At 39.6% G+C, this 22,404-nt stretch overlaps 1 protein-coding gene across 1 annotated transcript; it reads left to right on the plus strand.

Annotated features, from left to right (window-relative positions):
- Window positions 1-1,274: 1,274 nt before the first annotated feature.
- Grxcr2 (glutaredoxin, cysteine rich 2) lies at window positions 1,275-17,455 on the plus strand. The gene is made up of 3 exons (XM_005380686.1): window positions 1,275-3,873; window positions 9,480-9,707; window positions 15,996-17,455. The coding sequence occupies exons 1-3, from the start codon at window positions 3,538-3,540 to the stop codon at window positions 16,176-16,178; spliced, it is 747 nt and encodes a 248-aa protein (XP_005380743.1). The 5' UTR covers window positions 1,275-3,537; the 3' UTR covers window positions 16,179-17,455.
- Window positions 17,456-22,404: the final 4,949 nt, after the last annotated feature.

Raw genomic sequence — 22,404 nt, forward strand, 5'->3', positions numbered from 1 at the left:
ATTAAAAACATGTGATGTTCTTGTACTTATTTGTACATCAAAGTGATTATAGCCCTTACTTCTAAAATGTAGAATGATTAGAACATTAACAAGTTAGAACTCTAAATTTGGATGAGTTTTTTGATGAAAAAGTAATTACATAAATATTTCTTCAAGAAACAGGTGAAGTCAGGTGTGGTGGCACACACCTGTAATCCCAGCACTCAGAGGCTGAGGCAGGAGGATTGCTGCAAATTCAAGGCCAGTCTGGGCTACAAAGTCAGTTCAAGACCAGCCTGGACTTCATAGTAAAATGCTGTCTCAAAAAGACAAAAAAAAAGAAAAAATAAAAAAAAAATAAAAAAATAAGAGAACATTAGAAACAATACATAGTATCACTAGACAGGATTGTAGGAATTCACCAATGGTTGTTTTACTACAAATTGTTGTCATCATGTAAGTTGCTCAGATTACCAGATATAAGCATGCAAAATTGGTCAAAATATAAAAAAACAACTTTTAATTATTAACTGTTCCCCTCAACAAACCATCAGACATCAGCAGTACAGTTATACCATCGATCCATATATATATGTGTGTGTATATATATGTATGTATATATGTATATATATATATATATATATGTATATAAAGCCTTAGTACTTTCTTTTTCTTCTTTCCCTCATTCCAGTTGTTCCTTCCTTTGAGCAATTTCTTTCCCTTTCTTATTATCTATTGTACATTTTGGGTTTTATTTACTCTTTCATGTTCTTACACCAGGGAGACAAGGATGCCTGTCTAGAACATATAAAGAATTAAAAAAAATCAGGCCCCCAAAATTCAAAGATCCAATCCAAAAATTGGCATCTGAGATGAACACACACTTCCCAGATGAAGAAACACTAATGGTGAATAAATATATGAAAAAATGTTCAACATCATTAGTCATTTGAGAAATGCAAATTAAAACAACCCTGAGATTTCATCTAACCCCACAAAGAATGGCTATCGTCAAGAAATCAACCAGTGACAAATGCTAGAGAGGCTGTGGGGAAAAAGGAACACTTCTCCATTGCTGGTGGGAGAGTCGATTGGTGGAACCACTGTGGAAATCAGTTTGGAGATGCCTCACAAAAATGGGTTGGAAGTCCCACTTAACCCACCTATTCCCCTTCTGGGTATTTTTCCAGAAGAAATGAAAACATCATACCACAGTGATATATGTGCACCTATGTTTATAGCAGCACAATTTGTCATAGCTAAATCTTGGAAACAACCCAAATGCTCTTCAACTGAGGAATAGATAAAAAACTTGTGGTATGTTTATACAATGGAGTATTACTCAGCTATAAAAAAAGAGTAGAACTGATATAGTCCTGAGTACCAGCTAGCTACCCTGAGGGTTGAAAAATCAAGATATTAGACACCTACAATCTATCATGGCACATCTGGGCCAGCTGTGCATTCTAAGGAACCTAGAGGTGTTAGGAAGATCATTCTTTGTTTTTTAAATTTGTTTTTCTAGTTTTGTCCTCCCAACTTTTTCCTTGTACTATTACCCAAGTAGTCTAGCTGTGACATCTTTCCTTAGTACCATAGAAAGGTAGATATTTTTCTTAACACTCTTCTGATCCTACCTCTTCACTGTTCTCCACGACATATACTCAGTTCCTGTTTCAAATGTTTTATTTACTATTTTGCCTCTCTCATCTAAAGTCACTCATTCAACAATTACTGGATGAGTTCTAGTATGTGCAAAGACACTGTGCTAAGCACTGGAACTGGAGAGATGGCACAGACAGCTTCTGACTCTACTGTACTGCACAAAATGGAAAGAGAATGGGAGGGGAGGGAAGGAGTACTTTAAAGGTAGTAGATCCAAAGCTCCTGGGCATGCTCCCTAGGGCAGTGGGAAGGACATATCCCAGAAGCAGTGAGTTTTAAGCTGTGACTTGAAGGAGAAGCAAAATTTTTAATCACCAATCAGGAAACAGAATATCCTTCAGTGACAGAAACCTGAGGTTTTGAGAAATGGGAGAGCTTGTGAGTGAGCCTGGAATGCCAATTCCAGGGAGCACCTGGGAGAGTGCCACAGGACTAGGCTGTAAGGAAAGGAAGATGAGGCTACGTTATGAGGAATTTTATCTCGTCATATCCCAGAGTTAGAACTTACTATGTAATGGATCCCTGGAAAAGCTTTACACACAGGGTTTGACACCTCTAGACTTTTCAGGAAACCTTACTTTTGCATCACTGTGAAGAATGTAATTGGGAATTGCCAGCAAGTCATTAGGAAGCCACTGCAACTTTGAAGACAGGGGTGATGGGGCTTTCCACGGCCAGAGTGGAGGAGTGGATGAAAGGACCTGGTGGTGACAGAACCCTAGGAATGGTTATAGAAGAACAGTCAGTTTGGGCAACTAAGCAAATACAGAGACATTTGCAAAGACAGAAGGACTTTATCCTACCATTTGAGCTCTTCAGATCCAGCCCATCCCTTTGGGCCCAAGGTGAGTGCCCTTTTCTTTACCAACCATCTTTTCCCATCTCTTTCTCCTTAGAGACCATGCCCTTCCCACATAACCAGGCTGGGATTCAGCAATGGACACTCTGCTCTCTAAGCATGAAGTTATTATTTCATATATGTCAAGTCTGTTTCTAAACTGGGTTGTGAGGCTCTTCTCAGGACCTACAGCTCATGCCTCTCAGATGTTTGTCAACTTACCATCTTGGGGTTGGCATTTACAGGGTTTGACAAGCAGTGGAGACTAACGCTATGCTTGCAAAGGAAATTTTACGTATAAACTACATATGGAGTGGAGATGTTCTATTTAAGAGTGGGGTAGAAGACTCAGAATCTAAGACGTTTAGCCTCCTCCTTTCTAAGCAGCAGTTCCAAGAAACTCCATTGTATCAAGGGCCTCATGAGACAGTTAGAGAACTTTCAGCTTTGTGGATTGACCATAGCTTTGGAGTCAGACAGATCTGAGTGTAAGCTTCTATTCTGCCACCTCTTCAGCTGTAACAGGGGAGACAGCTGAAGAAACAATTGCAAGCCTCACTTTTCCCTCTGTAAATCAGACACAACGCATTCTTTGTAGGGTTATTGTGAGGACATAATAAGATAGTGCGTGTAACAATCTCTGGCAATTATTTAAATGCTCACTAGGTTATTGGTAAAATAATCTAGTCACTGTTAAAAAAATTACTAAGATGTGAAGTGCCTGATCCTTATTGAACTGGCACTTGATTGATCTAATTTATTATTTATTCTCAGATTAAGGATTGGGGGAAGTTATGGCGAGTTTGAGACTAGGAGGGGAACCAGTTCCGTTTTGTGTTCCATCCACTCCATAAACACATGACCACCTGCCTTTTCATGAGGGGCTATCAATATTTAATGCATGGGTGTCAGTTGCTGTAAACTGAGCACAGCCCCTAACCGACTTAAATTAATCATATGTGGGAGGAGAGAACATTCAATGCCTTTTTTTCTCAGACTCCTAAGTTTCACTGGCTACACAGAAGCCAGGAAACCACAGGGTGAAGCTCCTCCTGATGGAGGACCCCGAAAAGAAGCTGAATCAGAAGAGTGACGGCAAACCCCGGAAAGTACGATTTAAAATCTCCTCCTCCTACAGTGGTCGCGTGCTGAAGCAGGTCTTTGAGGATGGGCAGGAATTAGAGTCGCCAAAGGAAGAATACCCTCATAGTTTTCTCCAGGAGGCTCTTGAACCCATGGATGGTGTTTACGGGTCTGGGGAGCCCCCCAACCCCCCACTATATACCCCTAGGCTGACTGCTCAGAGGATCAGTGTGTTCAGAGAAGGCAGTGCCTACACGCTGGCTGGCAGCCAGCCTCTGTTCAATGATTACAAGGCGAATGACCATAAGGTTGGTATTGTGTGTGGTTATAAGCTTGAAGAGTAGGGTTTCCTAAAAATGTTCGGAGAAATACCTAAATGCTTCAGATTTGTTTCTTACTTATGCTCAGCTACCAGCAAGAGTTATAGGTGTACCAAATGGGAAGTTGTTATTAGAATAATATTTCTGGGACAAAAATAACATGCTTGTCGACTGCTCATTGGAAGGTGCAATGAGCATAAATAGCGTTCAAATTCCACCCAGGGTAATGTATTGTAATTGAGCCTTTGGCTGTATATTCTCCTTGTGTAAATTAAATAGAGGTGCAGTGGTTTGCAGGTTGCCAGAGCACTGTTTTAGAAAATTATGCAGCAGTAGGTCATTTTATTCCTGAAAGAGCTGGGTGTTTGAAGGAGCCTATTTTACTCCAGCCAATTACTCAGCTGGTGGTTTATCTGTGTCTTGTTTTTTCCTCTATCATCTTCCTACTGCCAGTTTTTAAAAATTTTTGCCTGTTTATTTATTTTTTATCTTTGTATTACCTATTGGTTAGAATGCTGGGAAGAGATAGTGAAAAGCAAATCAACCAGAGATGTTACCTGGGGAAGAAGTTTGAACTATACATTGAAGTATGTGTTTTATCTGTGAATTTCAATGATCTTTGCTTGTACCATGGATAATCAAAAGTCCACACGTGATTTTCTCTTAAGCTAGAAGAACCTGGAAAATTCTCACTGCTTTCTGAAATTCATAGAAGGTGCGTATTTGCTTAGGCTAGTGGGATCATCAATGCCTTTTTCCTTTTAAAGATTATTTATAATTATATAACATATCTGGGTTATTAGTGGATAGCATACCCGGATATGTCCTCATCTTTAATGTGTGAAATTCAGATAATGACCCTCTAATCATTTTTATTTAGTCCTGAGGGAATAGGTAATACATCTATTGCACACAGATGTATTAGGCTTACTGACATTGATAAAAATATAATTACAGACACGCCCACAATTACCAAAGATAATACCAGGTTTGTTTTTGATATTAAAGGGAGCCGGAATAAACAACTCCTCATGTTATTCTAACAACTTAGGTGTTGTAAAGTGCTGTCATACATTATCTCATTTATTTTATTGGGTCTTCACCACAGTTTTGTGAAGAAAGGCAGAATATAGTCATTCACATTTTGCACATGAGAAAGATTGAGTGCCAGTTTGATAAAGGACCTGCCCAATATCACAGTGTTCTTAGGCAGAGAGTCAGACTAAGAATCTAGATCTTCTCATTCATCATACTTTTTGCCCTATGGCATATTCCTCTTTAAAGAACAAGGTCATTACAAAATAATAATAATAATAATAATAATAATAATAATAATAATAATAACCATTTATTGAGTACTTTCTATGTTGTAGGTACTTAGCTGTGCATTAAACTTACAGTATTCCTTTCAACCTATATCTTACTGTATATTTAGATCTTACAAATTCATACATTTAAGCATTTTTTTGTTTGTTTTTTTTCTTTTTGAGACAGGGTCTTGCTGTGCAGTTCAGGCTGGCCTTGAGCTCACTTTGTAGTCCAGGCTGGTCTCAAATTTGTAATGATCCTCCTTCCTCAGCCTCCCAAGTGCTAGGATTACAGGTGTGTGCCACCACACCTGGCTCATTTAAGTCTTATACAAGGCTATGGTAGACAATTTTGGGTTGCTTCAAAAGTTATGTGCCAAATTTGGCATTTATGTAAATGTATGATGTCACATGGATTTATACAACCAAATAAACTAGTCTTGATGTAGCATTGCTTAGTTGGCTAAAACACAGTACTTAAGAGACCATCTTGAAGATTGTATTCCTGCTTGTTCTTATATCCTTATTTTCTTTGTTCCCCAGTCAAGTGCTATATCCCCATCTTAGCCAGGCTCTGAGAGGGGGCCTGATGGATTCATGTAGTCCTGCACACTGAAATGGCTGGGTAATGCGATATGAGAAAGAAGGAAATGAGACCTTGGATATCACAATTTTAAATAGTGAATCCTATTTTGAAATAACCCCAGTAAATACCAGCTATGAGACCACACTGGGTAGCAGATAAATGCAATGATTCAAAGGAATGTGTCTGAATGTGACTACCTATATTCATCCACAAATATTCATGGCAGTTCACAATTGCCTAAAAGTGGAAGCTGCCTAAGTGTCCACTGACTGAAGAATGGATGACCCTAATGTAGTACACACATACATGGAAATAGTATTCCACCTTAGAAAGGAAATAATACATCACAGCATGGATAAATCTTGAGGATGTTAAGCTAAGTGAAATTAAGCAAGTCACAAAAAACCAAATGTATGATTCTTTGTACATGATGTACCTAGAATAGTCAATGCATGGAGAAAAAGTAGGACAGAAGTGGTCACTGTTAGGGGTTGGGGAGAAGGAGTTATTGTTTAATGGATTAAAAGTTTCAGTCTGAGAAGAAGAAAAGTTCTGGAAATGATAGCTGGTGGTGATGGCTATACAATAACCTTAATGTACTTAATGCTATTGAACGCTACACTAGAAATGATTAACATGGTAAATTTTATGTTCTATATATTTTACTATGATACCATAATAATAAATTAAGAGCTGTGATGTCATCAGACTTGGCCTTGATACACATTTCTACGCACTTACTGTATGAACTTGGGCAAGTGTCTTAACTTTACTAAGCGTCGGTGTTCTTGTCCATGATAGAAGGTAATAGAAGTACCTCCCCAGAGCATCATTATGGTGACTAAAAAAAGATACCACACACTAAGCACTTAGCATCATGCCTGGCACCTTGCATGTGTTCAGTAAATATTACCCACTATTGTAAACAGTGAACAGATAGTCATCAAAGAAATGGTGACTTTTTTGAAAATTATATGTGAGAAATAAAGGAAATAGTTTTAAGTAATCAGAATATTTTAAAGAATGAAAACTGACTGAAATTGATAAGGTTTAAAAATAGAAGGGAAAGGAATAGAGGTAATGTTTACTGAAAACCTATTTTATACATATCATATAATTCTATGTTTACTATATTTCTATATCTTGTACAAAGAATTCTAAACCAGAAGTTTAATAGTGGTCAAACAACCTGCACAGTCTCACCCAGTTGTCAGATAACATTTGAATAAAATTTAGACCAGGTCTGTCTCTAGGTCCCATTAAATTTCTAATACCCAAAAAGGGATCTCTGCATTTGCAAACACAGCAAAGGAAAGGTTTAATGCTGCCTGAATCACAATCCCTAGGCAGGTTGCCACTGACACAGGAGTGTTTACAAATGCTCAAGTATCACAGGTTACCACTGTGGACACAATGGAAGGGATTGAAACATTCCGGCTCCATCCTTGGCCTCTGTAATGCAAGAGTGGATGTTCCTTGTGAGTAATTGGATGTAACCAGATAATGTGAAACCCTACCAGAGAGTTTCCTTAGTCACAGAGAAGAGTTTGGCTGTCAAGATGGGTAAAACTTAACCACACCTCCAGGGGTATTGGGGACTGTCTCTCTCTGGAGTATATTAAAAAATATGGATTATCTTGGGTGTCTCAGACATTGGCAGCTTAGAGGCAGGGGGCTGGAGCAGGTAATCTTAGATTCTTTTTTGCAAACTGAGAGTTTTTACTTTCAAAAAAGAAAAAGAAAAGAAAAGAAAAATTGCTCTAGATGTGAGGAATGCTTCCTGGTAACTGAATCTCTTTGGCTATTAGTGGAAGTAGAAATGGAACCTTCCAAAAGTACCACTATCCTTATCTTCTGGTGTTTAGAAACTGATAGTCCAGAGTGTGAAATAGGAATCCAGCGTGCATAAAATAATAGGAAAAGGAAGCTGCTACGTGATCCATCGAGGAGAGGGAGAGAAAACAGGGCCAGATAGGAAGCTTGCAGCTTAATAAATAGTTCCTGAAAACTTCATGACTATTTCAGGGAAGGGAACCTGAATATTGAAGTCTTGTCATCTCAGGTTTGACTGATATATGAAGGCTTTACACACAAGACTGCTTAACTGTAGGATCTAAATAGATTTGGTTTGTGCAGTTCTCTACGCAAGGTAAAATATTTCATGCTGAGGTATTTAGTTGTATAGCATGAGTGTGCCTGCTGTACCAAAGAACAGTTTTTAATAATAAAAATCACAATGCACACCTTTGCATATTATCTCCAGCTTTTGCCAAACCTGTTTCATATATTTTCCTCAGTGCCTCCCATACCCCAGAAGTTGATGTCATTAGCCTCAGGGATTATAATAAGAATATTGAATAATAATGTCATTCCCCAATCAGCACGGAAGCTAGCAGAAAGTAGAGCAGAGTCCTAGAACTTGAGGCCCTACCCACTGGCTCATATCCACTGGGTTTTGGGATGTTAGAGGTTCCCTAAAGGGAGGCTAGTTCACAGGCGGGTACTAAGGTTTCCTAAGACAGTACCTATTTACCACCCAATGTAGAAACATTTCTATATTTTAATAACTGGCTTGTTGTAACAGAGCTTACCAGGTACATGTCAGCCCATTTGCAGATGAGCAAACTGGCATTCTGAGAGGTACACAACTCTCCCATATCTCACCATAGGTAGACAGTAGAATTTGGGTCCAATGCTGTTTCCCTTTATGCTTTCCTGATTCTGGTAGAAATATATATTCTTGATTAAGTAATTCCAAACTACTTAGTTCCTCAGGCTGCTGCTGTTTAGTATTGAACCCAGCATCTTGTATGTGCTAGGCAAGGGCTGTAACACTGACCTGTACCCTGATCCCTGGCTTCTGTACTGCATTGTAGTATTGCTGATATTTTTTCCCAAGCAAAAGACTAGCTAACACAAGATAAATCCATACAAAGGAACATAAGCTAGTAATAATGATACTTTAGGATATAGTTATTTACATAGAAAGATTTTTACATTATATGGATAATGGCAAAATAGGTTACAACAGAATATGTGCATTGATATATTTGAGGAGGAAGATACTTGTGAATAGTGCAATACAGGTGTGAAGAATATAGGATTTAGCATGACATGGGTTTGAATCCCAGCCATAGTGCTTGACTAACTTTGTTACCTTGGGGAGGTACTTAACCCTACTAAGACTCAGTCTTATCTGTACAATGTAGAAATCAGAGCTTCTACTTCATAGGAATGTTTGGGGGTGGCAGGGAGACCATGCTGGTAAAATTCTTAGCATGATGTCTGAGACAGAATTAGTACTTCATGAATGGTGTCTACTAATATTATGTACGCATGGAAAAAATGGAAGAGATATTCATATAAAATAGTGTCTTTGCATTTATGAAGCAAGCACTCATGCCTACCCCTGCACTGACTGCTGTGGTATGTGGAAGCTCTAGACCTTGCCCTCTGGAATCTTACACTCTGAGTAGTTGAGATTTGGTTGTTAGTATGAATGAAAAGAAGGAAGCTGATTTTCATGGCTTTGAGAAGGAATAAACAAGCCATGCAGTGCACTATAGCTTTGGAGTCTGATGGGATTGCAAGTACTGGCTGTAGAAATCCCTTCTCTCCTACTTCTTGGTGTGTGGACAGGTCCTGCAACCTTGTATATGGTGATCGGTGGAGAAAGTTTCATGCTCATTCTGTTTCTCCAGCCCCCACCTATTATAGATTTTGGAAAAATAATCATTTACACCAATAACCTGAAAATCATTCGAACCCCAATGGACAAGAGGGACTTCATGAAGAAAATTCTCCAGAAGGAAGAGGAGGCTGAGGAAGAGTCTCTGATGAACAAGGAGGAAGGCTATGGAGACAGAGACCAGAATGACGGGCCTCTGCAAGAGGCAGAAGGAACGTTCCCCCCTAATCGGTACACACAGGTGCGTCTGGGCGCCAGCCCGTCCTACTCAGTGGGGCAGGCCCTGCAACAATGGTCTCCAAACTGTTTTGGTTGTGAACTACTTTAAAACTTTTTGAATAAGATAGCTAAGATGTTTAAATGCTATAGATGTAAAGGAATTTTAACGTTTATTATGTTATTAAGGAGAGTTAAGTCCATATTTCAAATATTCATAATCTTATTTTTTTTGGCTGACTGCTTTCAGATCTGATTAGATGTTTCTTGTTTTCACTGTACAGTATGGCTTATGAACAGCTAGTCCTAGAGATGAAAAAAATCCATTCTGTCTTGTCCTTATGGTTTCATTTCTGCTTCTATTATTGGGGTTTTCCTCAGTCCACAGATACTGTTGATGCCACATGTCCATTTTGCAGATTATTTAGTTAAAATTAAGCAATATCATTTGCAAGTCCATGTGTCCAGGCATAAGTAAACTGCAGTGTGTAGCGATATACTAAAGTTGAACAAATGATCTATATGCTACTGCCAGTAACACTGAATGTCAGGTGTCTCCAGGATCCCTGGACTGGCCGACTAGTGAAGTTGTTAGTGTTAGCTAGTTTATTAAAAATTGGTATAAAAGTTTCTTTAAAAACATTAGCAGAGCCGGGCGTGGTGGCACATGCCTGTAATCCCAGCACTCGGGAGACTGAGGCAGAAGGATCATTGTAAGTTTGAGGCAGCCTGGACTACAAAGTGAGCTCAAGGCCAGCCTAAACTGAATAGTGAGACCCTGTCTTAAAAAGACAAAAAAAAAAACAAAAAACAAAAAAAAACCAAAAAACCCAAAAAAACCAAAAAAACCAAAAACATTAATAGAGCTTACTCTATTGCCTATTTTTAGATAAAGTAAAATTAAATACTATAGAGTTTTCTTCATGTAGCCCATACCACCTCGGAAACTATCACTTAGGCATGCTCAGATGAAAGACAAGGGGAAAGAGAGCTGGTATTCATTCATTCGAAGTGTGTGTTGGAGGTAGGGAGGCAATTTTGATGAATTTAAACTAAGAGGGTAAAAGCTTGGGTAGTAGGAGAAATGAATTTGCTGTCTCTTAGATCCGATCTATTGGGATTTGAAGCATGCTGTGGGATTCACTCTTGTCACCTGTGGGTTGTTATGGAAAAATTAGCAAAAAGCTTTCAGGAACCTGAGTGATCTCCCTCCTCTGGGAAGGTTATGAGGTTAGAGCTGACCTTTGACTGATGGCATTAGGCCAAGATACCAAGGATTCCTACTAGCTCATTTCTCTTCCTTTGCACAACCTCTTCAGAACTGCTTTCTTGTCTTTTCTTCTTACCCTTCCTGTACCTCAGCACAACCCACCCGGGCTCCAGCCAGAGATGCCTAAAGTTTAGTTTAGCTCATGTTTCTTCCAACTTGCTATTACACTTAATAAAATGGTTTTGACATGAAAGTCTGATTCCACTCCCTCTTCTTACACCTCTCACCCCTCAAAGCTTTTAATGTCCTTTTCTATCTTGGACATATCTTTTGTCACTGGACAAAGTACCCGACACCTACAACTTAAAGGAGGAGAGGTTTATTTGGCCTATGATTTCAAAAGATGGAATTCACGGTCATTTGGCTACAGGCACGAATATCAAGGCAGAAAGGTATGACGGATGAAAGCTCTTAGTTCACTGTGGATGAGAAGCCAAGCAGGGGAACAGGGCCAGGGAGGAAAGGGCAAGGGCCATACAGAGTGTGCGAGGTCACGCCTCTGTAACCCACCTAGACACACCCAGAAGTGTGCTTCACTAATCTCCTAGGCCACTCCCAAGCCAATCAATTTGACAATGAAGCTCAACTGTCACAGGATAAAACCGGAAGTCCTTGTTTGTTCTAGAAAGCTCTGCAGGCCTTGCCAGCCTTATCTCTCGCACTTGTCTCCTCATGCTCTCTGCCCTAGACACGCTATCCACCTATCCACCCTTCATATGTGCTTTGCTCTTTCCCATGAAAGGAAAATCCCCTCTGCCTGGAAGTTTTCCTAGGTTCTCTTGCCTTCTGTACCTGACATTAAGTGGGGGGCTTCACCCTCTCAGAAAGATTTTCCTTGGCTTCCACGAGGAGAAAACCTGCTGAGTTGACCTGTCAGGGGACTCTGGCCCTCTCCTCAGTTGTAATCTTTCATGTATGTGGTTATTTGGTTAATGGTTGATCTGACCCACTAGGACTTGGTCTCTATGAGGGCAGGGCTCATGTTTATATTGGTTGTAAAATTGTAGTTCTGGGCCGAGAAAAACAGAGCTCAGCATATAATAGATGCTCAGTAAACATTAAATGTTTATGGGAAGAAGATTAGAATTTGGGACCAAAGTACCAGCTAGTAGGAAGTACTCTCCTGGTGTTCTTTATTATCTTCTGGGTAGAATTATTAAAAACCTAGCAAGGCAGCAGGCAGATGAATTAACACTGTGATCTGATGCATTATTTGTCTCTCCCTTAAAATTCTCTGATTAATTCTCTTCTCCTACTGTATTGTAACCCTAGGAGCACACGTCTGATGAATTAACACTGTGATTTGATGCATTATTTGTCCCTCCCTTAAAATCTCTAATTACTTCACTTCTACTGTATTGTAACCCTAGGAGCACACATTTTCAGAAGAGGGCCAGAAATGGTAAAATGCAGGTCACACTGCAGACCTGAATGAAAAAGCAACAGCAGGCTTGATATGACAATTACCTTTAGAATCAATTTGAAGGGATCTGTGTTTTTTAGCTGTAGGGCTGTAAACTAGGACAGAGTTGTGCAGTAGAAGGCTGCCGTGAAAGGTTATACTTCACTTGTCTGTCCTTTAAACTCTGTTTTAAATTACTATTTGTTTGTCCAATCCCTCATGCAATAAATGCCCGGACAAGTTTTATTCCAAAAGAGAGGGTCAAAGAACATCAAGGAGCCCCTTCTGACAGGGACAGTCTTTGTTCCATTGTACAGAACCAAGAAGAGTGAGAGCCTGATGAAAGAGCAGGGCAAGGCTGAAAGCCAGGCCATGCTTGAACCGCTACATCAACTACAAAAGAAAAGAAGAATAATTGAATTGGGCCACAGTAAAGTGTGCAGGGAAAAATATCTGGCTTTGTGCACACTGAATTCGAAGCTATAAATCATCTGTCCTTTGTTATCCTTTATGGGATCTCACCTTTCAGATGATAATAAGAATGGTGATGATGACGATGATGATGATGGTAAGATCATCATCAGCTGCAACAGCAGCTGCCATATATTAAGGGTTCACGGTAGCTAGATATCAGGCCCAGTGCGTTTCATGCAATAGCCTATTTTATTCTCACAAGGCTTCTGCGAAGCAAGTGTTGCTAATAGTCTCAGTCTGTGGCTGGGGAAACGGAGGCTCAGAGAGGTTCAGTAACTTGCAAGAGGATACATGTCCTGGGGCTGGGGATTTAGCTCAGCGGCAAAGCGCTTGCCTGGCAAGCGCAAGGTTGTGAGTTCAGTTCCCGGTACCGGAGAAAAACCAAAAAAAAAAAAAATTAAAAAATAAAAAAAAATAAAAGAGTTTACATGTCCTCTGTTTGCCAAACTTATGATTGTATATACTGCGCTGCAGTCTTCTGACTGGATACATAAGCTTTTGAATCTGTGATGAATGCTAACATCCCTCTCTTTGTTCATTGGGCCAGTAAGAGGTAGATGGAATGGGCTGGCCAGGTTCTAGAACTAAGCTTTGCTGTGTGGCTATATTTTATATCTTCCCTTGAAATATTTCCTAAGAAGAATTCTAGAAAACACTGAGAAGGTAAGAAAGAGTCTTATATTCTTTTTGCCTTCCATAAAGGGGGCTTTTTGAATGAATACTTGTTCAATTAATGAAATGATTAAAAAGAGCACATTGAGCATAAGTGATTTAAGAAAGAGTGGTAGCCCAGGACAAGAATGGAAACTTTAGTGAAATCCCTCATAGTATATCCTAGACTTGATCTTAGCCAAATGACATTAGATGTCATTTGTTTGAAAATTTGTTTTAGTTCTCTACAATAAGGCTCACCAGGCCATTTTACAATAGCTGACCTGGCGTTTTATGCAAATGGGTTTTTGGCTTACGTGTACAGCATTACGGCAGTGTTTATTGTACTTTCTTTGACAATGTTGATTTATATCATTAACATCACACTGCAATCAAACCTAAAACATAAAACATACTGGATTTGGCAGGCAAATGGATCATGCCAATTTGAGTTAAGAATATTTTGGCAAACACATTTATTATGAATACTTTAAGGAAAGAAATCTCTCCATTGTTAATTTATTAAATGTGGCAACAATCAATGAAATATTAACAAATGAGTGCACAGACATGTTTCTTGCCAATTGCATAATCACTTCCATTCCCTAAATCTAGTGTAAATTAAATTTAATACCTCCCTAAGCAATTTACATTAGGATGGAGCCAGTTTTGAAACCTGCGCCTCCCTTTTCAGACATTTTTTTAATTCTTAGGTTATAAAACAAAGGTGTTAGCTGGGTGGAGCTGTCCAATGGACTCCAGCTGTCTTGCTCCTAGAATTTAAGAACAAAAATGGTTCTCTGCACACCATTGTGAAAAACAAATATTGTAGCAGGCGCTGTACTATATGTTCAGGAAGCACTGGTGAAAAGGTTCTAGCCAGGGAGTGCTCTGTCTAACCAGTGGGAGTTTGGTAGAGTAGGAGACGGGCACGCTAGAAGCAGTGCTCAGCCCTGGGTGGGCTCCTGGTGGGGAGGTGTGGCTTCCCAGAGAAGAGGTACTCAGCTAATTAGTGGGAGTTGGCTGGACTGGGAGTGGGGAAGGGTCCCTGGAGACCAAGTACAGAGAGGCCTGAAGACAAGAGCCTGATAGGGGCAATGACAAAAAATTAAATCAGCTAAGGAGATTGGATTTCATCATAAGGTTTTATCTAGAGGGCAAGTGTTTATTGAGAGGTTTCCTGAGTACTTTCCATGTAGTAACCACTACCGTAGACACTTAATAAGACTGATATCTATGGAAGTCTCTAACAGGCAGGGCTCCACCCTGAATTCAGGGCCACAGTAGGTAGGCATCTGGGCTGGGACTGTGAATGAAGGATGGAGAAAAAAGGATGGACTTGAGAAGACGTTAGGCAGATGAAGTGGACAGGATTTGTTTCTGCACTTGCCTCGAAATGATTTGGTGTCATGCTTACTTCTTGGGAGACTCACAATTTATAAGAAGTGTGAGATTGCCAGTTTCCTTGAGATGTCTTCAGGGAAAAGAAGACAATAGGAAAGGGACATTTTCTGAACAGAGTGAGACTCAAAGACTACAGAATTATTAGAAGGGTTAAAATGGAACTGAATTTTATGGGGGAACATGTAATAAGCCAGAGAACACTGCATTTATATATATGGCCTGAAATTTAATTTTCCAGCTACTAAGAAGTATAAGTATTATCATTCCCATTTCACAAGTAGAAATGCAGATTATGAGAGGCTAAGGGGATTGTCCAAGTTGTGCAGCTGACCTCAGACAATAGCCTTAGCCCTAGTCCTTTGGCTCCAGAACACAGAAGTTTTGATCGCTGGGCTTACACATTCCTCAAGGAGAATAAAATATTTCCTATTTCAGAGCTAGGTTTTGAAGACTAATTAATTGGTTAATTAATCATCTACTGATTCTCTCAGTCACACGATCTTTCTGGAGCATAGTACAGGAAAACTATGAGGAGGAGTTGGGCACATAGTCATTAGGAGAATGAATGCTGGTGTTCAGCCCCCTGAGATAAAAATCTATCTCCTCCTCTTCCACACCTTGTGTGTAACATCAGCAATTAGCTTTTCAGTACTTCATTTTCCTATGTGTGACAGGGGTGAGAGCACTCAGGCCATCTCCCTGGGATGCTGTGAGGAGGATTAGATGGACTGATGCCTGGAAGGTCTTTGAAGGTCTCCTGCTACAAGAGTTCACTATTAGTATCTGGCAATGAGGGAGATAAAGTCTTTGCCCTAACGGAACTTACAGAAATAACATGTCAAATGGTAACAAGGGTCATGAAGGATGTGAAGACTCACAATGCCAGATGTGCCGGCAGAGGATGCCACCTTAGCGATGTTTATCAGAAAAATCCACTCCCATAAACTGCCTGTGATTACTTTGTGTCCCCGCCAATGTCCTTGCTGGCATTTGAGGGAAGCATTTTTCTCTAATTTTGTCCTACACTTTGCCACAACTGAGTACTATATTGACTTATATGTGAACAGTGGACTTAACTGCTGCTCTACTAAACACTGACCTGTCTTTTGCAGGATGGGGAGCTTCCTGAGGACAACTGTTTCCACTGCCGAGGGTCTGGCAGTGCTACCTGCTCCCTGTGCCATGGCAGCAAGTTCTCCATGCTGGCCAACAGATTTAAGGAGTCCTACCGGGCCCTGAGGTGTCCTGCCTGCAATGAGAATGGCCTGCAGCCTTGTCAGATTTGCAATCAATAGCCGTGGCTTTTCCATGCACCCTTCCTAATGTTTTATTGCACCCTTCCTAATGTTTTTCTAATAAACCACCCTCTCCCCTTCCCTTTCTTAGCAAGGAAGCCAATGCAACCGCAATTACTTCCACTACTAGCGAAACTCAGTTATTGGAATAAATTTCATGAGGCTGGTAACATCTCCATGTAGGTCTAAGTAGCAGGGGCATTTTTGAATTAGTCAGCTTTGAGATTGGTTCTAAAATGATCTTTCCAGGAACGAGCGCATGTATCTCATTTGACATAGCTCAGTTTTCTCCTTGCACCAGTGAACAAATAAATGTACACTTCAGGCAGTAGGTTGAAGTCATTTTCTGGTTAGGACTTATTTTGCAAAATTATTCAGAGAGAAAGGAATAAAAAGATTTCTGATGAACTGAATTTCTGTTGCTTACAATTCATCTGAAATTGTCATTGGTCAAACTGAAGTTTTAAGGAAGAAGTTTTAAAGAAGAGGGAAGGGATTGCTAATGGCGACTACCCTGGCAGGCCACAGCAAGCAAAACAGAATATTCATTCTGGAGGGAGGCAAGCAGAGGAGGCCTTTCCTTCCAGACTCTCCTGCATGCTGTGCTTTGGTAATATCCATGCAGGCTGTGATCAGTACCACTTCCAGAGGTCAAGATTCACTAAGACAGTTTTGCATGCTTGTAAGGGTTGAGGTTATAAGCCAAGTCAAAGGCACTTATGATAAATTTGGTGCTCGAGTCTGTATGTGATAGGACTCCTTCCAGCCTCTGAATACTTACCAAATAAACAAATCTGTGTTAGGCATGAGAATCTAGCCACAATTTTTTTATGAAGGACTGCATATATTTTATAGGTATCTACTTGAAACCTCTGAGAGAAAAACTAACCAATACTAATTTTGGGCAGTGATATTTCTACTGTTCAGGGATGCACTTAGTAAGGATGATTCTTTCCTCTTAAAGTTGGTTAGGAAATTTTTAAAAAGCACTTCTGTTAGTGAACTTTTTTGTGTCTCTAACAGCCACTCCCATATCCCTTGAGAATAACATTGCAAAATCTGTTCTCTCCCACAGCCCTTGTGAATAACACTGTAAAAGCTGTTATCTATTGAGACTTGTTGCTTTTCTAGGATTTTGATTTTGATTTCATAACTTAATAATTTTTTAAGATTTGTTTATTATTCTGTAACATCTGCTAAAATAATTCAGGAATGGAATTTTTTTGGGGTAATACAAATACTTCTAATAAAGAAGCTGAACATGTTTTCCAAAGCCATGGCGACTGTGCCTGTCGTTTCTTGCTCCTGCTCATCAGCCTCCAGTGCTTTGGCATGTAGCGGTCTCCTATCTCTGTTTCCGTTTCATGTAGCTATGGGCTCTCCTGCCTTTCCACAAAAAAGGACTGATATCAAGAGACCTTTATGTATTTGCTGCTTTTTAATAGGAACATTTGACTACAAACAGAGTTTAAGGACAGTACTGCTAGTTGCTTGATGTACAGTTACCCAGAGAACCACTGGCCCTCTGGTAGTTCATGAATCTTACAGTTTTAGTAGAAGAGACAGATATGTAAAGAAATAATTAAAACACAGTGAGACAAGTGGGGAAATAATTAAAACACAGTGTGACTTTAGTGCCTCTGATTTCAGGCTTAGTGTTTCACCAATTTCCTTTTTGTTTCTGCAGCCTAGGGTGATTATAACTTCCTGCAGTTACTAATCCGGTAATATATTCCCTGTATTTGAAATATCTAGAGTAGCTTTTGTCTTCTGATTGGATGCCAGCTCATACAAATGTTTGGAGCAGGGGTGGATCGTGATCTGACTTTTTCTTAGCAGGCCACTCTGGCTGCTGTTTTGAGAGAAGATGCTAGAGGCAAAAGATAGATGTGGGAGGCAGCTAGGAGACTATTGCAAAAATGCTTGGGCCAATGTAGTAAAAAGCTGTTGAAGTATGGATATATACTATTTTGAAAGTAGAACCACAGGGTTTGTCTACAGTTCTTTGCATGTGGAAATAATATTTATGACACCCTTCATGCAAACTATATATACCTGAGTTCTTTCCTACTAGTAGAGGTATATTTGCACTAAAATATTGTATTTCCAATTTGTAAACTACAAATATTTGCCAGTGGGTAGGGAAGAACTGAAATAAATTTAGGACAAAGTTAGCCAACTGGTATTCTTAGGAATATGAGAACCCTTTAGAGATAGAAACAAATATGAAGATTTATTTAGTTATTACTTTTTTTTTTTTTATCTTTTTGAGACAAGGTCTCGCTATGCAGCTCAGGCTGGCCTTGAGCTCACTTTGTAGCCCAGGCTGGTCTCAAACTTGCAATGATCCTCCTGCCTCAGCCTCCCGAGTGCTGGGATTACAGGCGTGCACCACCATGCCCAGCAGAAACAAACACGAAGATTTTAAAAATCATCATGATGATGCTGTGATCACTCCTATAATCCCAGTATATAGGAGACTGTGGCAGGAGGATTGTCTCTAGTTTGAGGTCAGATTGGGCTACATAGTAAGTTCAAGACCTGAACTACATAGCAAAAGCCTGTTTCAGAAAGACAAGCATATAAACAAAAACAATACTATCCCCTTTAAAAGCTCAAAAATTTTTCAGAGAGATGCTTGTCTTTTAAAATGTAACACTTATCCATTCATTTACTCATCAAATAATTTCTTGCTGAATTTCTACTGTGTTCCACATATTCGTACTATGTCCTCAGAATTCAAAGATGAAAAAAGACTTAGTCTTTATGACAATGAGATTAAAGTTTTGCGGCTTTGGTCAAATGAATTTGGCTTTACAATCTGAGGAACACACTATTGCTAACCAGTGGAATTGTGTTCTGTGACTTTTGATTCCTCTCGTTGGCCAGTTTAGCTGGGTCTGGTTTAGTGACTATGTATAAAATATATTTATTTAATAAGTACACATCAGCCTTATTGTGTGGAGGACCATGTTTTAAGCATTTCCAACTTGCTGACTCCTTGAATCATTTTAACAATGAAATTAATTCAGTTCACTGATCATCTCCTATTTCCACTTATTCTTGGGACACCAGGCCCACCTGGAGTGACTAGTAGGCATTTTTTGAGTGAACTTCAAAAATACTGGCTTTCATAGGCCATTGGGAAGTCAAACTGCACTGAAAATGGTACAGTTTGACTGAGGACCTAGTACAAATATGTGGAGCACAGTAGACGTCCACCAATATTGCGTAGTAGTAATGAGACAGCAAGACTTCTTTTGTGGGCTGTGCTAGTCACTAGAACTGTCCAGCTGACTCCTCCTTCCTCCCTGCTCCCCATCTTAGTCTAGTCCTACTCTTATTCTGTCAGGGGGACAACTCATCTTTTTTGGCCCCTGTTCCTACCTGTAGCTCAGCCTCCAGGGCTATCTATACTTTACACACCAAGTCCTACATCCTTTCCCAGACCTGTCCTTCCTGGAAGACACTTATGGTTTGAAATGACAATATATTCCTCTCCCTGTCTGTCTAGGGGATTTTTTGAGGAAGGAAAGAGTACTTAGACCTTAAAATCTTTGTCTCTAGAGCAACCCTGCAGTTTTCCTTGTTTTTATTTTGGCTTCCAGGTAAGATATCTATCGATGAGGGAGTTGCACATTTAAACATTTTAAAAAACATTTTGCATTAACTTTGTGATCTGTAATTTGCTCTCTAAATTAAACTGACCCAAAACATCAATTAAGCTTAGGTCATAGGGAAGATGATGTTTTCTTATTCTAAATCTTCCACAAATATGAATTGCTCTGGTAATATATTCATTTAGATGAGTGATGGTGACATTTCTTTAAAAAAAAAAAAACAACCCTCTGTGGTACACTAGAGCCTATTCAGAGTGAACTTCACACTAAAAGTAAATCTGAAAGAAATGTTCACAGTTGTTGTTATCACCTGTCCTCATTAGTCTCATCTCGTCATTTTCTAATTAAACACAGTAATTATAGAGAGCTCACATTCATGCAATTATGTGAGAGAGAAATGGAGTTATGTCAGTGTCAAAACTGTGGCACATAATGACTGCCTGCATTAAAGGACATGTAGAATCCAGAGAAGAAAACACCTGGAGCCATAATGCAGTAGATCTTCCTCAGTGTTTGAAAGGCAGGGGTAGGGGGCAGTTAAGTCATGGTTTAACAAAACTAGAATCAGCCTTTATCTCTCTCTCTTTTTTTTTAAAACATAATGAGCTTCCTCTTTGTACAACTCATCTTAGGATCACTTATATCCAGCTCCCAAGCCCTCTTTCTCATCAATGATTATTTCTCAGAAGACTGGGGTCATCAATTTATACTAAGGTATAAGTGGCTTATAGAAAACTGACCATATCTGCTTTTCCCAAGTTCAAAGTTTTCCCTCTTTTGGAGGTCTTCTATGTGTCTGTTATGTACAAGACACAAACAGCCCCCCCAAATGAAAAAAGGACAGTGTATCTTCCTTCAGAGACATCATAGATTCACAGGGAACCAGAGACTTAAATGAATACTTGCAAAATAAATTGATAGATGTCAAGAAATAAAGAGAGTAGAGAGTAGTTAACTCTTTTTTTTTTGTTTGTTTTTTTCCTGGTACTGGGAATAGAACTTACAACCTTGAACTTGCCAGGCAGGCACTGTGCTGCTGAGCTAAATCTCCAGCCCCAACTCTTTTTCTTTTTAAGTGTTGGGTGCCCTGATCATCTATGAGACTCATCCATTACTGTATCTCCAGCATCTACCACATTGCCTGGCATGTAGGGTTTCAACAAAGACTTGGTAGAGATGATACTTGTAGAGATATTTAGTTCACTTGCAGGGCCTTCTGTGTATCACTGTCTTATGGGCTGATGCATTAGGAACAAGTGAACAGTTTCTAAGTTGGCTTCCGATGGTCTCCATCTCCTGGATTTCCTAACCGTGTATAAATGCTTCCTCACCCTGAGTATGGATTGGACCTAGTAATTTATTTCTAACAGTAAAATATGGCAAAAATGATATGATGTTACTTCTGAGATTAGATAATAAAAGCCTAGGACTTCTTCCATGGCTTTGGCTGTTTCCTGGGCAGATGAGGCCAGCCTCATGTCACGAGGTGCCTCCTGGATAGATGCACATGACAAAGAGCAGCAGGTGGTCACCTGTCAGCAGCCAGGGGAGGAGCTGAGGCCTCAGTCCACAACTCAGGAACTGGGTCCTGCCAGTGACCATGGGAGTGAGTCTAGAAGGGACCCCTTCCCTAGTTGGGGAGGAGCAGCCTATGGGAGGCCTGCAGCCCAAACCCCTTAGCCAATCCCTGCCCAGATTTCAGATCTATGGGATGGTCGACTGGGAGATAACAAGTATTTTGGGCCAGTAAGTTTTGGGATGATTCATTACATGGGAGTAGATAGCTAGTACAAAGTAGAGCACCTTTCTCTAGGTCCTTTAGCCTTTGGTGTCTAAAGGCTGTTTTGCATAGTGAGGAATGTTCCCAATGAGTTGTTCTTTGTTTAATGCTTAATTTATTATTATTTTTTGTTTTACTTGAGACAGAGTCTCACTATGTAGCGCAGGTTGGCCTTGAACTCACTTATGTAGCCTAGGCTGTCCTCAAACTCATGGCAATCTTCCTACCTCAGCCTCCTGAGTGCTAGGATTACAGGTGTGCACCATCACACCTGGCTTTAATGTTTAATTTATTAAGCTCATGAATCTGATACTCAAAACTGAAAACCAATTTTTCTTGAGGCCTTTAAACATTGATTATAAATGTATTAAGCAAGTCATTTAAAACAATTTAAACTAGCTGCAATTATATTTTTATAATGGCTAATCCTTTTAAACATCAAAAACCTAACATATAAAAACAAAGATTACAGAATTTATTACTATAGTTTCACTTAAATCTACTCTAAAGCATGGATATGATGCCTTTCTTATTTCTGTGCTTGTCTTTTTATGCTGGTTCTGTTATACTCTCTGGGTTTTAGTATCATTATTTTCCCCTTTTGGGGTCACAAAATTCTTAGCAGACCCAAAGAAAAGATTATCTTCTCAGAACATCTTCCAATGAAGGACTTGGTGTATTGACTGATTAATTCTTGGTCTGGTTTTTTTCATTTCTGTCAAAGTGAGTCTCCCCTAAGCCACATTTCCATAGTAAGTATTCTGTCTTACAGTGTGCTGGGTCCCTCAGAGCTGGAAAAAAAAAAAAAAATATATATATATATATA

The sequence above is a fragment of the Chinchilla lanigera genome, unplaced genomic scaffold (assembly GCF_000276665.1).
Source record: "Chinchilla lanigera isolate Chin_1 unplaced genomic scaffold, ChiLan1.0 scaffold00014, whole genome shotgun sequence".
Classification (NCBI taxonomy): domain Eukaryota; kingdom Metazoa; phylum Chordata; class Mammalia; order Rodentia; family Chinchillidae; genus Chinchilla; species Chinchilla lanigera.